The sequence below is a fragment of the Delphinapterus leucas genome, chromosome 20, assembly GCF_059928025.1.
Source record: "Delphinapterus leucas isolate spDelLeu-1000000601 "Yukka" chromosome 20, BTC_Dleu_Yukka2, whole genome shotgun sequence".
NCBI classification, from domain to species: Eukaryota; Metazoa; Chordata; class Mammalia; order Artiodactyla; family Monodontidae; genus Delphinapterus; species Delphinapterus leucas.
The window spans coordinates 15881693-15897784 of NC_143148.1; the positions used below are offsets into that span (position 1 = coordinate 15881693).

The following is a 16092-nucleotide window of genomic DNA, read 5'->3' on the forward strand; positions in this document are numbered from 1 at the left end:
TGGTCCCACCCCTACCCCATGCCTGGGTCCCAGCTTACCTGGCTGTATTAAAAATGTGCTGCTGCTTGTTCTCCTTGGGGTTCAAAATCACCACCACACAGCTGGGGAGAAAGAGGAAAATGTGCCCAAACTAAGGGGAGTATTGGGGTCCAGGGATGATTCTATTCCCAACACAAGAGCCCCCTCCTCCATTATCTATGCTGAGGATTCTGGGCACTTAACATTATTATTGTTGTTATTATTTTAAACATTTATTTATTTATTTATTTATTTATGGCTTTCTCTAGTTGCAGCGAGCGGGGGCTACTCTTCATTGGGGTGCGTGGGCTTCTCATTGCGGTGGCTTCTCTTGCTGCGGAGTGCGGGCTCTAGGCGCACGGGCTTCAGTAGTTGTGGCACGCAGGCTCAGTAGTTGTGGCTCGTGCGCTCTAGAGCACAGGCTCAATAGCTGTGGCACATGGGCCTAGTTGCTCCGCGGCATGTGGGATCTTCCCGGACCAGGGATTGAACCCGTGTCCCCTGCATTTGCAGGCGGATTCTTAACCACTGCGCCACCAGGGAAGTCCCAACATTATTATTAATATCAATATAATCTTAAATAGAAGCCAACACTTCCTCTGTGGTAACTGTTAGGTTCTGGGCTAATAAAGACATACTGTGCACAATCTCTTTAAATCCTCACAACCGCCAGATGAGGTCAGGAATCTTTGTCGCTTTTCATAGATGATGAAACTGAAGCCCTTTACAGAGAGGGAAGTCCTTTACCCAAGACTCCCCAGCAGGTCGGGGACAGAGTGGGTAAGTGAATCCACACCTGTCAGATTCAAGAGCCCAACCCTGTCCTCTATTCTGGCTGCTTCCCAGAGACTCAGTAACAGATACTGTTCATCAGGAATTACTATGGCCCTGCTCTGCCCTGCCCTGTGGGGGTGAGGGGTCCCCTCGGTGCCTAGAAGAGTGCCAGGCTAGACCAGTATTTGTGGAATAAACAGTTGCAAATGTCCTTCAGTCCTCTCAACTAACTACCCAAGAGGAGGGTATCACTAGTTCTGTTTCACAGAAGCAGAGGCTTGGAGAAGGGCACACACAGTGGAGCTGGGACACAAATCCAGATGGCTGACACCAACCATGGCTTGGATCTTAACCACCTACCTTTCCCAGAATCACTGCCACCTCCCGCCTGCAGTCATAATAAGGCTTTCTTAGCACTCACGCATGCCAGGTACTGTTCTATACACAGAAGGGCCCATGGAATCCTTCCCACAGCCCTCAGAGGTAGGCAGCATTATACATTCTACAGACGGAAAAGGCGAGGCCCAGAGAGATTCATTGAAGACTTCAGGCTCTGAACTCAGGATCAGTGATCAGAGGCCGAGGCCCACCCACTCACTCACCCTGCCAGGTAGGCCACGTGGCCTGTGCTGGGGTCACAGGTTAGGCCATTGCTGTTCTGGGCTGTGATGCCAAGCACCTTCTCAAGTGATACCTGCAGGGAAAAGGCCCAAATTAGAAGCAGCTGCCCCAGCAGGCCCCACGTGGCACAGTCACCTCAGCCACCCATTCAATCCCTGTCACTCCAACACATTCACTGAGCGTCTAGAGTCATCTACCAGCAACTAAAGCTTGTCCTCCTCAAATGCTGCTCTGATAAATACAGTGCTAGGTGAAGGGCACAGAATGGTGAGGAAGATAGACAAAAAAAATCCCTGTCCTCCTGGAGCTCCCATTCTGGGGGTGATGGGATGGTGGACATCGAAAATGAACAGAACAAATATGTAAAATAGATGTCAGGTGACGATGGGAGCATTAGAGAAAAATTAAGCAAGGAAGGAGATTGAGAGTACAGAGGAAGGGGAGAAGGCCTCACTGAGAAGGTGAATAAGACTCTAAGTGTTTTATATGGATTAAAGACTTGACAGCCCACAACACTGCGAAGAAGCTGCTATTATCACCACTATTTTACAGATGAGGACAGAGGCCCAAGGTCCCACCCCTGTGGAGTGGCAAGGTTGGGATACAAACCCAGGTAGTCTCTGGCTTCAAAGCTAGCACTTTGTGCAGCACTTTGCTTACAGCAGTGAACAGAAGTGGACACTGTCCGTTCCCTCAATAAATTCACAGTCTAGAGGTTCAACGGGTAAAGAAACAAGTGAACTTGAACAATCGCATTTGAAATTTTAAAATTCTCTAAGCAAGATAAGTCAAATGAGCCAGTCCCCATCATGGCTGATTAAACAATTTAGAGGATGAACTAACAAACTGTGGTATTTTCATATTCTGAAGAGACTAGTTTCTAATTATTATAAAGTAAAACATTCTCAAGCAAGGTGGTGGGCCTCAGAAATGAAAGGCAAATAGAAGATAGTAATAAGTAATATTTATTGAGCGTCTAACCAGGAGACAGGCACTGTTTAAACACCTATAACTGTATTAACTTATTTAATGCTCAAACAACCCCGTGATGTGGTCACTGTCATCCTCATCATCTCCACCTTACAGATGAGGAAACAGAGGCCCATGAGGGTAATCCATCTGCAGGGAGCAGTGCCAGGACGAACCCAGGCAACCACGCAACGGCAGTCACGTTTTTTTAATCTGTTACTGGGCATTAGCATAGCTGGTCATTTTTAGACTAGGTCTTTCGCAAGCTGGATGGACCCTACACCACCAAACAAGAAAAATAAATGACATCAATCACCCAAAATATTGAACACACAATCACAGCAGTAACTAACACCAAGAGAGTACTTACAGTGTGCCAGCTGTTGTTCTAAGTGCTTAAGATATGTGAGCTTACTTAATCTTCACCAGTACCCTATAAGGGAACACTTATATTATTATCCTCATTTTACAGATGAGGAAACTGAGGCACAGAAAAGATCAGGAAAGGAAGAACAGAACTAAGGTTAAAGCCCAGGCAGTCTGGGTTTAGAGGCGGTGCTCTTAACCACCTTGTTATACTGCATCTCTGAAATTACTATTGTTATTCCTCTCCTTTATACACTTTAGCGCCCACAAGGCACTTTCAGGAACATACAAGATAAGGGCTATGAAGTACAGGGTTCTGGGTGAGAGACTTAGGTGGGGGTCTGCTTTAGGCTGGGGTTCAAGAAGGCCTTTCAGGGTAGGGATATTCAGGCTGAGACTCGAGGGATAGGAGCCAGCTGGGTAGACTGCAGCAAAAAGCCCAGAGGACTCAACAAACACAAAGGCTAAGAGGCGGAAAAGAGATTGGAGCCTCAGGAAAACAGAAAGCAGGCCAGTGTGACTGAACCTTCATGAGAGGGAGGCCAAGGGAAGTATGGCGAGAGAAGTGGGCAGAGGCCACTTGCCTAGCGCCTTGCACCCAGAAGTGGGTGATATAATCAGAGTGTAGCAGAAAGCCACGGAGGAGGAACAAGATCCACAGCAGCTACCAAGTACTGACCCTCTACCTGGACTTTGTGCCAAGTAGGTCATATTCACAATCTTGTCGCATCTCCCTGCAACACCATGGTTATCGTTATCTCCATTTTATAAAAACAGACTTTGCAGCTCAGGGAGTTGGAAAACGATTTTTTAAATTGCTGCTGTGCTACTGGAATTTCTTCTACCTACTCTAAAATCTTTGTTTCTGTGTCTCAGGATTTAAGGAACTGTTCCACACGCCGTCTCCCTACCTCCGGCAGTGCTGCTGAGATTTTACAAATATTACTCACATCCTGTCCATAATTTAGGGTGGCAATATGGACTAAGAATCCCACCTTGGTAAAGGAGAAGGAAAGAGAAGGCAGCGGATGAAGGAAGGCAGGCTAGAGCTGAGGAAGAGTTGGAACAAGTAGGACTCGGGACTGAACCCTGGTAGAGACCCTAAAGACCAAGAGGGGGGTGAGGTCAACAAAAGTGGAAGGATACAAAAGTGGCCTAGAGATACATCTAAAGGTAACTAAAGGGATAAACAGAACTAGGAGGTGATTAGCAAAACTAAAATGCGCTCCAAGGTACAACGCCAGGGAGGAACCCCGGCAACGCTCCAAGGGCTAAGGGTGGGGCCCGGGTTTGAGAAGTGGGAGTAGGAACAACGGGCACTACCCGAGAGAGGAGGAGACCGGGCAGTGGGATGAGCCTTGGCTAAGGGGGCGGGGTTTAGAGGACTAGTCGGGTCAGAGAGCAACTAGAGGGGGTACCAACCGGGGGCTGAGAGGCGGGGCCAAAGATCTAAGGGCGGGACCAAGGGAGACCCAGGGGAACCTGGAACTGAGATGGGCAAGGCAAGCAGCTCCTCACCCGGTTCTGCACCGTGTCCTCGGGCGCCGCCGAGAGTCTCGTCCGCCGCCGGAGGCAGAGCGGTAGAACGGGGGGCGGGGAGGACTGGGCCCTCCGCGCCGGAACTCCCGCCATGATGGATGGCAACTTCTCGACTGCATCGTTCCGCGCGTAGCCTCCGGGCCCCAAGGCCGCCATCGTCACTCCGGAGCCCGGCGACCGTTACACTCCTCAACTGCCACCGAACAGCGAACGGCCGCGGGAAAGCCGGCGCCGCCGCCCATTGGACGCGGCCGGCTGCCGGTCTGGCCAATCTCAGGGTTGCCAGGAGGCGCTTTTGACCAATGAGAGCTAAGAGTCGGAGCGGAGGGTCTGGCAGGGTGGAGCCACGGCTCCTCAGCTTGATACTTGATCGAGCGTTGTGGAGTTTTTTTTAAATCCCGTCTGTGTTTTCGTCATTCAATAAATATCAGGTTTTAACTTTTACGAAGCTAATGCCAAAGCCTCCTCGCCTCGCTTTTTGCTGCCCCCCCACCCTCACCCAAGGGCGACTATCCGCGCAGTGGCAGTCGCCCGGATGTAAGCGTAGGGTGGAGCCGAAAAAGACTGAAGAGTTGGCGCAGACTCAGAAATGCCTTGACGCCACCTCTCCCCCATCAGGTGATGAGGTCCGGGTGGCTAAGAGCCGGCTCTGCGCACACATTCTCGCTTGTCTCTATTTGCCACGTGATGAGGGCGTAGCTGTGGTAACACGGCCTGGCGCGCAGTACGCAGGCACGTGACGAGGCCCCTTACGTCAGGCACGCTGCAAGCGCGCGGGCGGGGCGGGGTTCGGCGGCGCCCGGCGAGGACCAAAGTGCGTCTTCAGACCGGGCAAAACCCAGTTGGGTTGGACAGCCATGCCCAAGTACTGCCGGGCTCCGAACTGCTCCAACAATGCGGGCCAACTGGGCGCGGACAACCGCCCGGTGAGCTTCTACAAGTGAGCACAAGCGAGGGGCGGGGCTTGCAGGGAGGCGGGGCCCTGTGGGGGCGGGCCCGAGGGTAAATGCGGCAGTGCGGGGGATCTAGTCCATCTTACCGGTATCTGGAAGCAGGGTTAGCAGGTTGAAGAGACCGTGTTCCCAGTGTTTCACTAACAGTAGACACCGCACATGTAAAGGTGCAGATGTGTGAAACAGCAGGGGTAGACGATTAACTGCAGGTAGTGAACGGGGCGAGCGGAGGAATGGGAGGGCCGTGTAGACAGAAGTGAGGTTGGTCCAGGCTCAGAAAGAGCCTACAGTTGCCCACTAGCCGTCCCCACGGATTTGAGGCATCTCAAACTCAAAACATCCGAAACCAAGCCCCTGATTTTGTCTCTCCTAAAACCTCCCATATCCTTTATTATCCTAGTTAATAGCTTTCCATCCTTACCGTCTTTCAGGCTAGAAACGCTTAGAGTCATCTTTACTTCTTCTCTTTTCTCACACTTGAGAAAGTAAAAATTAGCTTGAACTGTAAAACAAAAAAAACCCAATAACAACAAAAAACCTGCTCTCTTATTTATTTGGCTGGAATGACAGACACGGGAAAAGCTAGCTGAAGAGTTAATAGGAAAAAAATTTTCTATATTTTTCTCAGGCCGTGTTGCAGATGTAAAGTGACAAAAGTCCCCTTCTTTTTTTTTTTCGGTACGCGGGCCTCTTACTGTTGTGGCCTCTCCCGTTGTGGAGCACAGGCTCCGGACGCGCAGGCTCAGCGGCCATGGCTCACGGGCCCAGCCGCTCCGCAGCATGTAAATATTTGTTGGATGAATTCGATGAATGCATTTCAGGTGGGCTCCTCAGGAAACTCAGAATGCCATGTCCCAGCTATCCCTTGAGGGACCCTGGTTCAGGGGAGGAGGAGGACAGAGGAGTCTTTGAACCTAAATCAGTATGTCCAGACTTGCTTTTTAATATATATCACTCTGACATCGTTTATTAAGTCAGCAACTCCGAGCGTCTCCTGTAGTAAGTAAGCTCCTGCTGGACACAAAGGACCCTGACAGATCTTGTTCCTGCCCTGACAGAGCTCATGGATAGGTGCGGGGTCAATCACTAAAGAACTGAGGACACAAGTTGATCCTTTCTCTTCTTCAGCACCACTGCCCCCAATCTAGTCCATTAATCCATCCTTTGACTCTACCCTCCAAAACAGTCCCATCCTGCAGCAATCACAACAAAAGCCCTAACTCCTTGGCAATACAGTTGTAAATGCAAATGGCAGAATCCTCGCTAAACTATTAGGAAATAAGGAAAGAAAGAAAACCCACCACATTCCTAGTCTGACCACTTCTTATCACCTCTGCTGTCACAGCATAGCCCAGGCTGCCATCATTTCTTTCTTTCTTTTTTTTTTTTAATATTTCTTTCTTTCTTTCTTTGTTTTGGCTGTGCTGGGTCTTAGTTGCAGCATGCGGGATATTTAGTTGTGGCATGTGGGATCTTTACTTATGGCACGCGGACTTCTTAGTTGCAGCATGTGGACTTCCTAATTGTGGCATGCATGTGGGATCTAGTTCTCTGACCAGGGGTCGAACCCGGGCCCCCTGCATTGGGAGTGCGGAGTCTTACCCGTTGGACCGCCAGGGAAGTCCCCATCATTTCTTAATGAGACGCTGGGATAGATGCTTGCTGGTCTCCCTACTTCTACGCTTGCTTCCCTTACAGCGATGACAATAATAACTTGGTTAAAGAGCACTTACTGTATGCCAGGTAAGTGTTCTAAGTGCTTCACACATAATAATAAGGAGAACAGTGAGAACTGTGCATAGCAGCCAGGCGACCGTATAAAAATCAGTTCATGCCTGTGTTGTTTAAATCCCACCAGTGGCTGCCAGGCTGTTCCTCACACAGGCTGACCCATTCCCACCTCAAGGTCCATCCCTGAGTCACTCTTGAAGAAGCCATTTAGCTAAGAGTTTGGTGAGGAGCAGTCTCCAAAGGAGATTCAAGAGAGGGCATGGATGTTAGGAAGGAACAAGGTGAAACACTGAGGGAAGTGGCTGCTAGGAAGTAACTCAAAATTCCTGCCTGGGTGCCAAAGGAAACATTCATTAGTTGTGATTTAGGCCCTTTCAGGAACAAATGACAGTCATCTCTCATGGCAGGGGGAGGTGTCTCACAGGTAGGAATTGCATCTGTCTGGCAGTAACAAAGTCCTGAAATAATAGTGGCTTTACCAAATTATGGGGTCTATAGGAATCAGCGTGGTTAGGTTATGCTACAGTAACAAACTCACAGAATCTCAGGGGCTTACCACAACAAAGGTTTATTCCTCACTCACACTAATGTCCTTTGTCGGCCATTTGTGGCCCTTCTCTACTGTATCTTAATTGGGGATTCAGGCTGAAGGAGCCTCCCCTACCTGGAATATTGTTGGTCTTGTGGGAGGGGAAAAGAGAAAGTGGGGAGAATCACCCAATGGCTCCTGGTAAATTGCATATTTAGAAGTGGCCCATATCACTTTTACTTCTTTGGCCACAGCAAGTCTATGGCAAGCGTCAGGTCAGTAGAGTGGAAATGTGTATCTTCGTGTGGGAAAGGGCAGAAAATGTCTTGAACAATAATACAGTTTACCGCAAGGTTTATTTTTCTCTCACATGAAGCAAGTATAGAGGTTGGCAGATGAGCGCTGGTGTGACAGTTCCACAATCATCAGGGATGAGGGTCCCATCTTTCATATCCATCCAGTGGCTGCCAAGTACCTCAGCCATCATGCCCAACCATTTCTGGTAGGGAGAAAAGAGAAGGGGCGAAGAGCAAAAGAGACACAACTCTAAACTGAGCTGGTCCCCTTTACAAAGCCTCAGAAATCCCACCCAACGGCAGGTTCTTCATCATTGGTCACCCCCCCAAAACTGCAAAGGAGCCTGGGAAATGTAGTCTTTTGATGGGCAGTTAACCACCCTGAAGACATTCTGAGTTATGTTAGTAAGGAAGAAAAGAAGAACTCCTAGCAGTGCTGTAGATAGAATGGCCAACAAGACTAAAATATTCTATAAAAAAAGGAGGACACTGGCTCTGCACTTAAGGTAGAATTTTAGAGAGGGACATTTCCTAACATAAATGTTGCCATCTAGAGGAACAAAAGAGAATAAAAACAAGACCAAATTAGGAAGAGGTTTTCTATGATATTACTTTCCTCCTTTGCGCCTTGAGCTGCTTCTGATTCCATTTGAGAACCCTCTCACATTTAAGGTACCATCCTAGATGTCTCACCCAACATGAAAGTATTGGCCAGAACTTAGTTACATGGCCCACCTACTGCAAAGGAACCTGGGAGACAGTCGTCTAACAGGGCACATTATGGCCTCAAATAAGTTGGAGTTTGTTAGTAAGGAAGAAGAGGGTGGACGTGGAGTAATCAGTTGGCAGTCTCTGCCCAGGAGCAGGTGGGAAGTGCTGGTACAAGGGATTTCATGTTCGTGTCCAGGCAGAAGGAGGCTGGTGAGAACACTTGGATCTCAGATTGAGGGTGAAGGAACTGCATCGGCCAGAGTTCCTGGCTCTGTGCCCTGGGGTTCTGCTCTTTGGATGCCACGCTCTCCTCTGAGTCAGCCCTTCTGTCCTCATTCACCAGCTATCCCCCACTTCCCTCTCTGTCTGCCTTTCGCCTGAGAAGCCTTCCTTTGCTCCCCACCAACAACCTCTGTCCATCCCATCCACCTCCTCCCCACTGGTGGCCTCTTTACTTTCTTACGTGTCTTTCCCAGTGTTTCTTTATGCAAATACAAGCAAATCTGAACATACGTTCTTGTTTCCCCCTTTATTACTTTGTTAGTTTCCTATGGCTGCTGTTACAAACTCCTGGTGGCTTAAAACAATAGGAATTATTCTCTCACAATCCAGATCGGTTTTACTGGGCCAAAAATCAAGGTGTCAGCAGGGCTGCATCCCCCAGGAGGCTCTAGGAGAAAATCTGTTCCTTGCATCTTCCAGTTTCTGGTGTCCACAGGCATTCCTTGGCTTTTGGCCACATCACTCCAATCTCTGCTTCTGTCGTCACATTGCGTCTCCTCTTTTATCTGTGGTAATATGTTCTTCTGCTTCCCTCTTATAAGAATACTTGCAACTGCTTTTAGGGCCAACCTGGATGATGTAGAGGATAATTTTCCCCATCTCAAGATCCTTAACTTAATCACATCCTTTGTCATGAAATGCAATATTCATAGGCTCCGGGGATTAGGACATGGATGTCTTTTGGGGGACCGTTATTCAGGCTGCCACAATTACTAAAAGCTGATATACTCTATTTGGAACCTTGCTTTTTTCACATAATGTATGCCTGACAATAGCATATCAGTTCATACAGTGCCTTCAGCCTATTTTAGAGCTGCATGGTATTCTTTTGTGTGCATATGCCTGAGTTTATTTGTCCTGTCTCCTATGGATGGGATTGTCCCCCACCCTCTAACACTCCTTACTCTTCCTTTTTAACAAAGAGAGAGCAGGCCTTATAGCCCTGAGCAAGTAAAGGTATCAGATGTTTTTATGGTTAACTCCTATTTATGGAATTGATACTGGTATTCCATTTTCAATTGTGGTTTAAAGTTTCTCTTTTAGGTATCTTCATTTAATACTTAAGTTGGTCAATTTTAAGAAAAATATTAAGTAAATAATGTCACAGGGTTTCCCTGGTGGCGCAGTGGTTGAGAGTCCGCCTGCCGGTTCGTGCCCCGGTCCGGGAAGATCCCACATGCCGCGGAGCGGCTGGCCCCGTGAGCCATGGCTGCTGAGCTTGCGCGTCCGGAGCCTGTGCTCCGCAGCGGGAGAGGCCACAACGGTGAGAGGCCCGTGTACCGCAAAAAAAAAAAAGTCACAGATATGGAAGACATTGTGAAGGTGGGATGTGGATGACTGACTGTATTAGTTATCTAATGCTGCATAACAAACTATCCCAACATTTAGCAGCTTAAAATAAGCCTTTAACGTTTCACAGTTTCTGGCAGCTCCCACAGAACAAACTGGCCGGAGCTTAATCATGTGGCCACCTCTAGCTGCAAATGAAGCTGGGAAGTGAGGTCTTTATTGTGGACAGTCTTGAACCAAGGTCTAAATAGAAAGTGAATTGCTATAAAAGAGGGCAAAAAGAGACGTTGGGGACAGTGGCACCAGTTAACGGGTGGCACTACTTCTTATGGACACAGAAGTCGTTGGGCGCCTGTAGAGGGTGCTTTATCAGATAATCCCTATCCACTCCCACCGGGAAAGCTTTTATTTAATTCATTAAAAAAAATAACTTTAAAATTAAAAAAAATTTTAATTGTGGTAAAATACACATAACGTAAAATCTCCCCTCTTAACCATCTTTAAATTCAGTAGTATTAAGCATGTTCACATTGTTGAGCAACCAATCTCCAGAACTTTTTCTTTCTTTTTTTTAAAAAAATTTATTTATTTATTTTTGGCTGCATTGGGTCTTCATTGCCATGCGCAGGATTTCTCTAGCTGCGGCGAGCAGTGGCTTCTCTTGTTGCAGAGCACGGGCTCTAGGCACACGGGCTTCAGTAGTTGTAGCACGCAGGCTCAGTAGTTGTGGCTCGTGGGCTCTAGAGTGCAGGCTCAGTAGCTGTGGCGCACGCGCTTAGTTGCTCCGTGGCATGTGGGATCTTCCCGGACCAGGGATCGAACCCATGTCCCCTGCATCGGTAGGCAGATTCTTAACCACTGCACCACCAGGGAAGTCCCTCCAGAACTTCTCCATCTTGCCAAACTGAAACTCTATACCCATTGAACAAGAATTCCCAATTTCCCTCCCCCTCCCCCCAGCCCCTGGCAACCACCGTTCTACTTTCTGTTTCTTTGAATTTGACTACTTTAGATACCCCATATAAGTGGAATCATACAGTATTTGGGTTTTTTGTGACTGGTTTATTTCACTTACCGTAATGTACTCAAGATTCATCCATGTTATAGTATGTGTCAGAATTTCTTTCCTTTTTAAGGCTGAATAATATTTCATTGTATGTATATACCACCTTTTGCTAATCCATTTGTTGATGGACCCTTGGGTTTCTTCCCACTTTTGGCTATTGTAAATAATGCTATTATGCACATGAGTATGCGCATATCTCTTCGAGACTCTGCTTTCAATTTTTAGGGGGTGTGTATCCAGAAGAGGGATTGTTGGATCATATGGTAATTCTATTTTCAATTTTTTGAGGAACAGCCATACATAGAGGCTGCTCCATTTTACATTCCCACCAGCTGTGCACAGCATTCCAGTTTCTGCTCCTCCTTGCCAACACTTGTTATTTTGTGTTTGTTTGTTTTTGTATAGTAGTCATTCTAATGGTTATGAGGTGATATCTTGTGGTTTTGTTTGGCATTTTCCTGATGATAAATGATGTTGAGCATCTTTTCATATGCTGGTTGGCCATTTGTATCTTCTTTGGAGAAATGTCTATTCAAGTCCCTTGCCCATTTTTTTTTTTTTTTTTTTTGTGGTACGCGGACCTCTCACTGTTGTGGCCTCTCCCGTTGCAGAGCACAGGCTCTGGACGCGCAGGCTCAGTGGCCATGGTTCATGGGCCTAGCCGCTCCGCGGCATGTGGGATCTTCCCGGACCGGGGCACAAACCCACGTCCCCTGCATCGGCAGGCGGACTCTCAACAACTGCGCCACCAGGGAAGCCCCCTTTGCCCATTTTTTTAATCGGGTTATTTGTTGTTGTTAAGTTGTTTAAAAACTTTTTAACATATTTTCAAGCATACACAAAAAATAGAGTTGTTTAAATGAATCCTCGTGCATCTATCACTCATTTACACCAGTTGTCAACATTTTGCTAATGTTTTTCATCCACCTTCCTCCCATGTACATCTTTAATGCAGTATTTTAAAGTAAATTCCAGACATTAGGTCTTTTATCCATAAATATTTCAGAATATTTTTCCAACAGATGACTATTTAGAAGGTTAAACCAATATAATTATCACACCTAGCAAAATTAACTTCTTACAATCATCTAATACCCAATTCATGTTCAGTTTCCCCCAATTGTATTAAAATGTCTTTTTACAGAATGGCTTGTTGCAGACAAAGTCCACATCTGCCTTTGGACTGATGTTTCTTAAATCTCTTTTAATCTATAATCCCACCCCAACCCCCATGAATATGGGATCTCCCACAATCTAGATTTGTCCAATTCTGTAAACTGCCTCCTGGGATTCATATGGAGGAACAGACTGGAGGGGAAGGGAGAGTGACAGTGGGTAAAGAGACCAGGAAGGAGACTGTTGCAAAAACCCAGCCAGGGGAGGCTGGAGGCTGGATGCGAGGGTCAGCGGAGGTGGGAGAGGTGGGCTGATGCTGGGTGTTTAAAAGGTGGAGCCTGAAGAACTGGATGTGAGTAGGAGGTTGAGAGCCTGGTTGGGAGGCAGGGCCAGATTCTGGCCCAGGGGAGGCAGAGGTTTGGAGCTCAGGGACCTCTGGGTGTGCATATCCTCATGGAGGGGTGGGGTTGGACCTGATCTCGCTGACCCCGCCCCCCGGCAGGTTCCCCCTGAAGGATGGCCCCCGGCTGCAGGCCTGGCTGAGGCACATGGGGTGTGAGCACTGGGTGCCTAGCTGCCACCAGCACCTGTGCAGCGAGCACTTCGCCCCCTCTTGCTTCCAGTGGCGCTGGGGCGTGCGCTACCTGCGGCCAGATGCTGTGCCCTCCATCTTCTCCGGAGCGCCGCCCGCCAAGGTGAGCTCAGGAGAGTCCCATTGCTGGAGTCTGATCCCCCGCCCTCCCCTCTGAGGGAGGTCCCTCCTGCAGGCTGACTCTCAGCCCTCCACTCCTGAGGAATTTTCCTTGGAGTCCGGCCCTGATGTCCTCGATCCCCCATCCCTTGCCTTGTCTTCCAGAGGCAGACGAATTCCCGAAGCACCGAGAAACCAGTCGTGCCTCCAACTCCGCAGGAAGCCACGTCCCTGTCCCCTGGTCCAGCCGTCCCGGCCCCTGGCCCCGTACAGCTTGTGGTGTTGGGACCAGCATCCGGGGGCCCCGAGGTCCCAGGCACCGTGTTCCTGACTCCCCTGCCGCTTCCGCCGGTTCCCACGGGGCCGCGCCCTGGAGTGTCGGCCCAGCACCCCTGGCCCGGGCTGGGCGCGGCGCTGGGAGCGCTGCAGCGGCGGGTGCGGAGGCTCCAGCGGCGCCACGAGCGGCACCAGGCGCGGCTGCGGGCTCTGGAACAGCTGGCGAAGCAGCTGCGCGCGGAGAGCCTGCTGGCGCCGGCGCACCGGGGCCGGCTGCGCGCGGTGAGTGCTCTGCCTGGCCCACACAGTGGGTGTGCTTTCGGCTAAACTAGAGTCCAGAGTTGAAAGTCAGAACATTTCACCCGTGTTTCCAAATTTCTGGCTTGAAAAAAATCAGTCTGGCAATGCCAAGCAACTATCGGTGGGAGCTGAATAGTGGCTGCTCCATTTATTAATAATATTATAATATTTAAGCAGCCCTTACTCTCTTCTAGACACAGAGTAAATAACTTATCGAAAACTCACTATGACCTTGATATTGAAACTGCTCTTGTCCCCATTTTCCATATGAAAAAACTGAAGCACAGAGTGGTCCAGTAACTTGCCCAAAGCCAGGCAGTCAGTAAGTTGCAGAGCCAGGATTCAAACCTGGGTGTCTGGCCCCAGAGGAGGCCTGTGCTCCTCTGTGGGAGCACTCCCTGCCTGGCCCCTATAGAGCTTGAGTTTCCAACTCTATACTAGAGTCTCCCAGGCCCTATCTAAGGCCCTTTTGCCCCTATGTTTTACTGCTGAGTATTTTCTGGCGTGGGGAGTGGAGGGGATCATGTCTTTTTTTATTTGGCCACGCCACGCGGCTTGTGAGGTCTTAGTTCCCCGACCAGGGATCGAATCCGTGCCCCCTGCAGTGGAAGCACAGAGTCCTAACCACTGCACCACCAAGGAATTCCCAAGGGGACCATGTCTTTAAAAATCAAAATTTGACCAGGCCTTTTTCCTGCTTAAAACCCCAGGGTCAAGCTTGAGGTTCCAGGGCCCTTGTTCCTGCCTGGACAAGGGAGGTGGGAGGGGGTTTCAGAAAGCCCCTGAGGTACCTCTGTAGCTAAGGTGTCTCAACCTGACAGCCAGTGGGTTGGGCCTGGCCCACAGATATTATTCTTTTGGCCTCAGTAATGCTGTAAAATATTTTCTGGTCTTTCCTGAAGGCTCAGCAGATCTAGCAGCACTGGGTTCGCATCCCCAGATAGTAGCAGTCAGCTAGAGCTGCAGTGGCTGTCCCCGGAGGCTTCATGTTTGAGACTGTGGCCTGAACCATGCTGGAGCACAAGAGGGACATACGAGGGGGTGGGGGTGGGGGCAAGGACATAACTCAGACTCAGGCCTGCGGCTCTTCATGGAGCCTGCCAGGGCCCCTGGGCTGACAGTGTCTCTCTCTGTCTCCCCTGTCCCCATTCCATCCCTGTCTCTCAACCTCTTCCTTTCTCTCCCACATTCATCTTTGTCTTTCTGCCCCCATGTCTCTGTCATCCCATCTATCTCCCCACTTCCCATGTCTCTCTTCTCTCCCACATTCATCTTTGTCTTTCTGCCCCCATGTCTCTGTCATCACATCTATCTCCCCACTTCCCATGTCTCTCTTCATCTGCATCTTTATCCCCCATATCCATATCCCTGTCTCCCTGCACCTACATTTCTCCCACCCCCCATATCTGTCTCTCCGTGTCTCTCTTCCCCCACATCTCTCTCCCTGTTTCCCCATACCTCTTTATACCCTCATGAATGTCTCTCTGGTTCTCACATCTCTCTCTGCCCATATCTCTCTCTGTCTCCTGACACCCCCCTCCCACCTCTACCTCCCTGTTCCTCACCATTTCTCCCCCTGCCCCCACTTTTTCCTTCCCTCCTTCCCTCCCCTCACTCCCCTCATTCCCCTGTGTCCTCCATCTCTACTACTTCTTTGCCTGGGATGGCCCAGCTCCCTGGACCTGAGGAGTCCCAAGCCTTCACCATCATCTGTGGAGGGCCTGACATAGCTGTGGTCCTTGCCCAAGGTCCTGCACCTCCCACCCTGGACGCCAAGCCTGAGCTCCTGGACACTCAGACTCCCAGTGCATAAGGACCAGGACAGATGACAGAAGACAGAGGAAGAGAGACGCATCAAACGTGGGCTTGGCCCAGCCCCATGACTCATGCCTGGGGCATAGCAGTGCCTCCCTCAGGGCCCTGACTCCCACCACCTCCTCCTAGGGACCCCTTGAACCTTAGGGCTGACCTGGGCCCAAGACCCCTGTCAGCAGTGATTACCCTGGGAACCAGGTCCCAACCCCACCTTCAATCTTTGCGGTCAGTAAAACATTCTCAGAGCAGAGCAAGGGTTGTTTGTTTGGAGAGAGTTGTACCTGGTTCTGAAGAGCCCCTTGTACCCTTTGCCAAGGCTGGTGCCAAGCTGGGGATACAGCAGTGAACACAGCTGACAAAAGTCCTGTCCTCGTGGTGCTCACTTTCTGCTTGAGCAGAAGATGAACTAGTAAACAGTATAATTTCAGGTTGTGATAAGTGCCATAAAGACTGAATGAAAATGTAATGGGCTGGGTGGGAGGGAGGACTCTCTAAGGAGACAGTGTTTGAGCAGACACCTGATGATGAGAAGGAGCTGGCCTGGAAGGCACGTGGACTGGATGTTCCAGGGAGAAGAACGGCCTCTGCACATACCCTACCATCTAAGGTATAAGCCGGAGGAAGACAGTGTTGCTATGGCGAACACTGAAGCAGGGAAGGGAGTGAGTGTTTGTGTGTGAGGAGGGTGGGGTTGGGATGCAATGTTAGATAGAGCAGAAAAGGTCTCATTGGAAAGGTACCAATAAGCG

At 49.4% G+C, this 16092-nt stretch overlaps 2 protein-coding genes across 10 annotated transcripts in view; one reads left to right on the top strand and one right to left on the bottom strand.

The window, feature by feature from the left end:
* The window catches only part of WDR62 (WD repeat domain 62), a 45718-nt gene extending 40539 nt beyond the window's left edge, over window positions 1-5179 (bottom strand). For 4 of the 6 annotated variants that reach the window (XM_089902222.1, XM_022586231.3, XM_022586232.3 and 1 more), the window contains exons 1-3: window positions 4267-5177; window positions 1395-1486; window positions 39-101 (exon numbers count right to left, since the gene is read on the bottom strand). In XM_089902222.1, coding sequence (XP_089758348.1) covers window positions 39-101; window positions 1395-1486; window positions 4267-4443 — 332 coding nt within the window. In that variant the 5' untranslated portion in view covers window positions 4444-5177. Of the gene's footprint in view, window positions 1-38; window positions 102-1394; window positions 1487-4266 lie in introns of all 6 variants that reach the window. The other 2 variants (XM_089902221.1, XM_089902224.1) reach the window with 2 other exon arrangements.
* THAP8 (THAP domain containing 8) lies at window positions 5078-15807 on the top strand. Of its 4 annotated transcripts, none has more exons than XM_022586415.3 (4): window positions 5078-5227; window positions 12764-12956; window positions 13118-13510; window positions 15277-15807. In XM_022586415.3, exons 1-4 carry the CDS (start codon window positions 5145-5147, stop codon window positions 15355-15357), a joined length of 750 nt encoding a protein of 249 aa, XP_022442123.2. In that variant the 5' UTR covers window positions 5078-5144; the 3' UTR covers window positions 15358-15807. The 4 variants fall into 4 exon arrangements, with proteins under 4 accessions (XP_022442123.2, XP_022442121.2, XP_022442122.2 ...); XM_022586413.3 differs by having other exon boundaries at window positions 15201-15806; XM_022586414.3 differs by having other exon boundaries at window positions 5078-5213; window positions 15201-15805.
* Window positions 15808-16092: the final 285 nt, after the last annotated feature.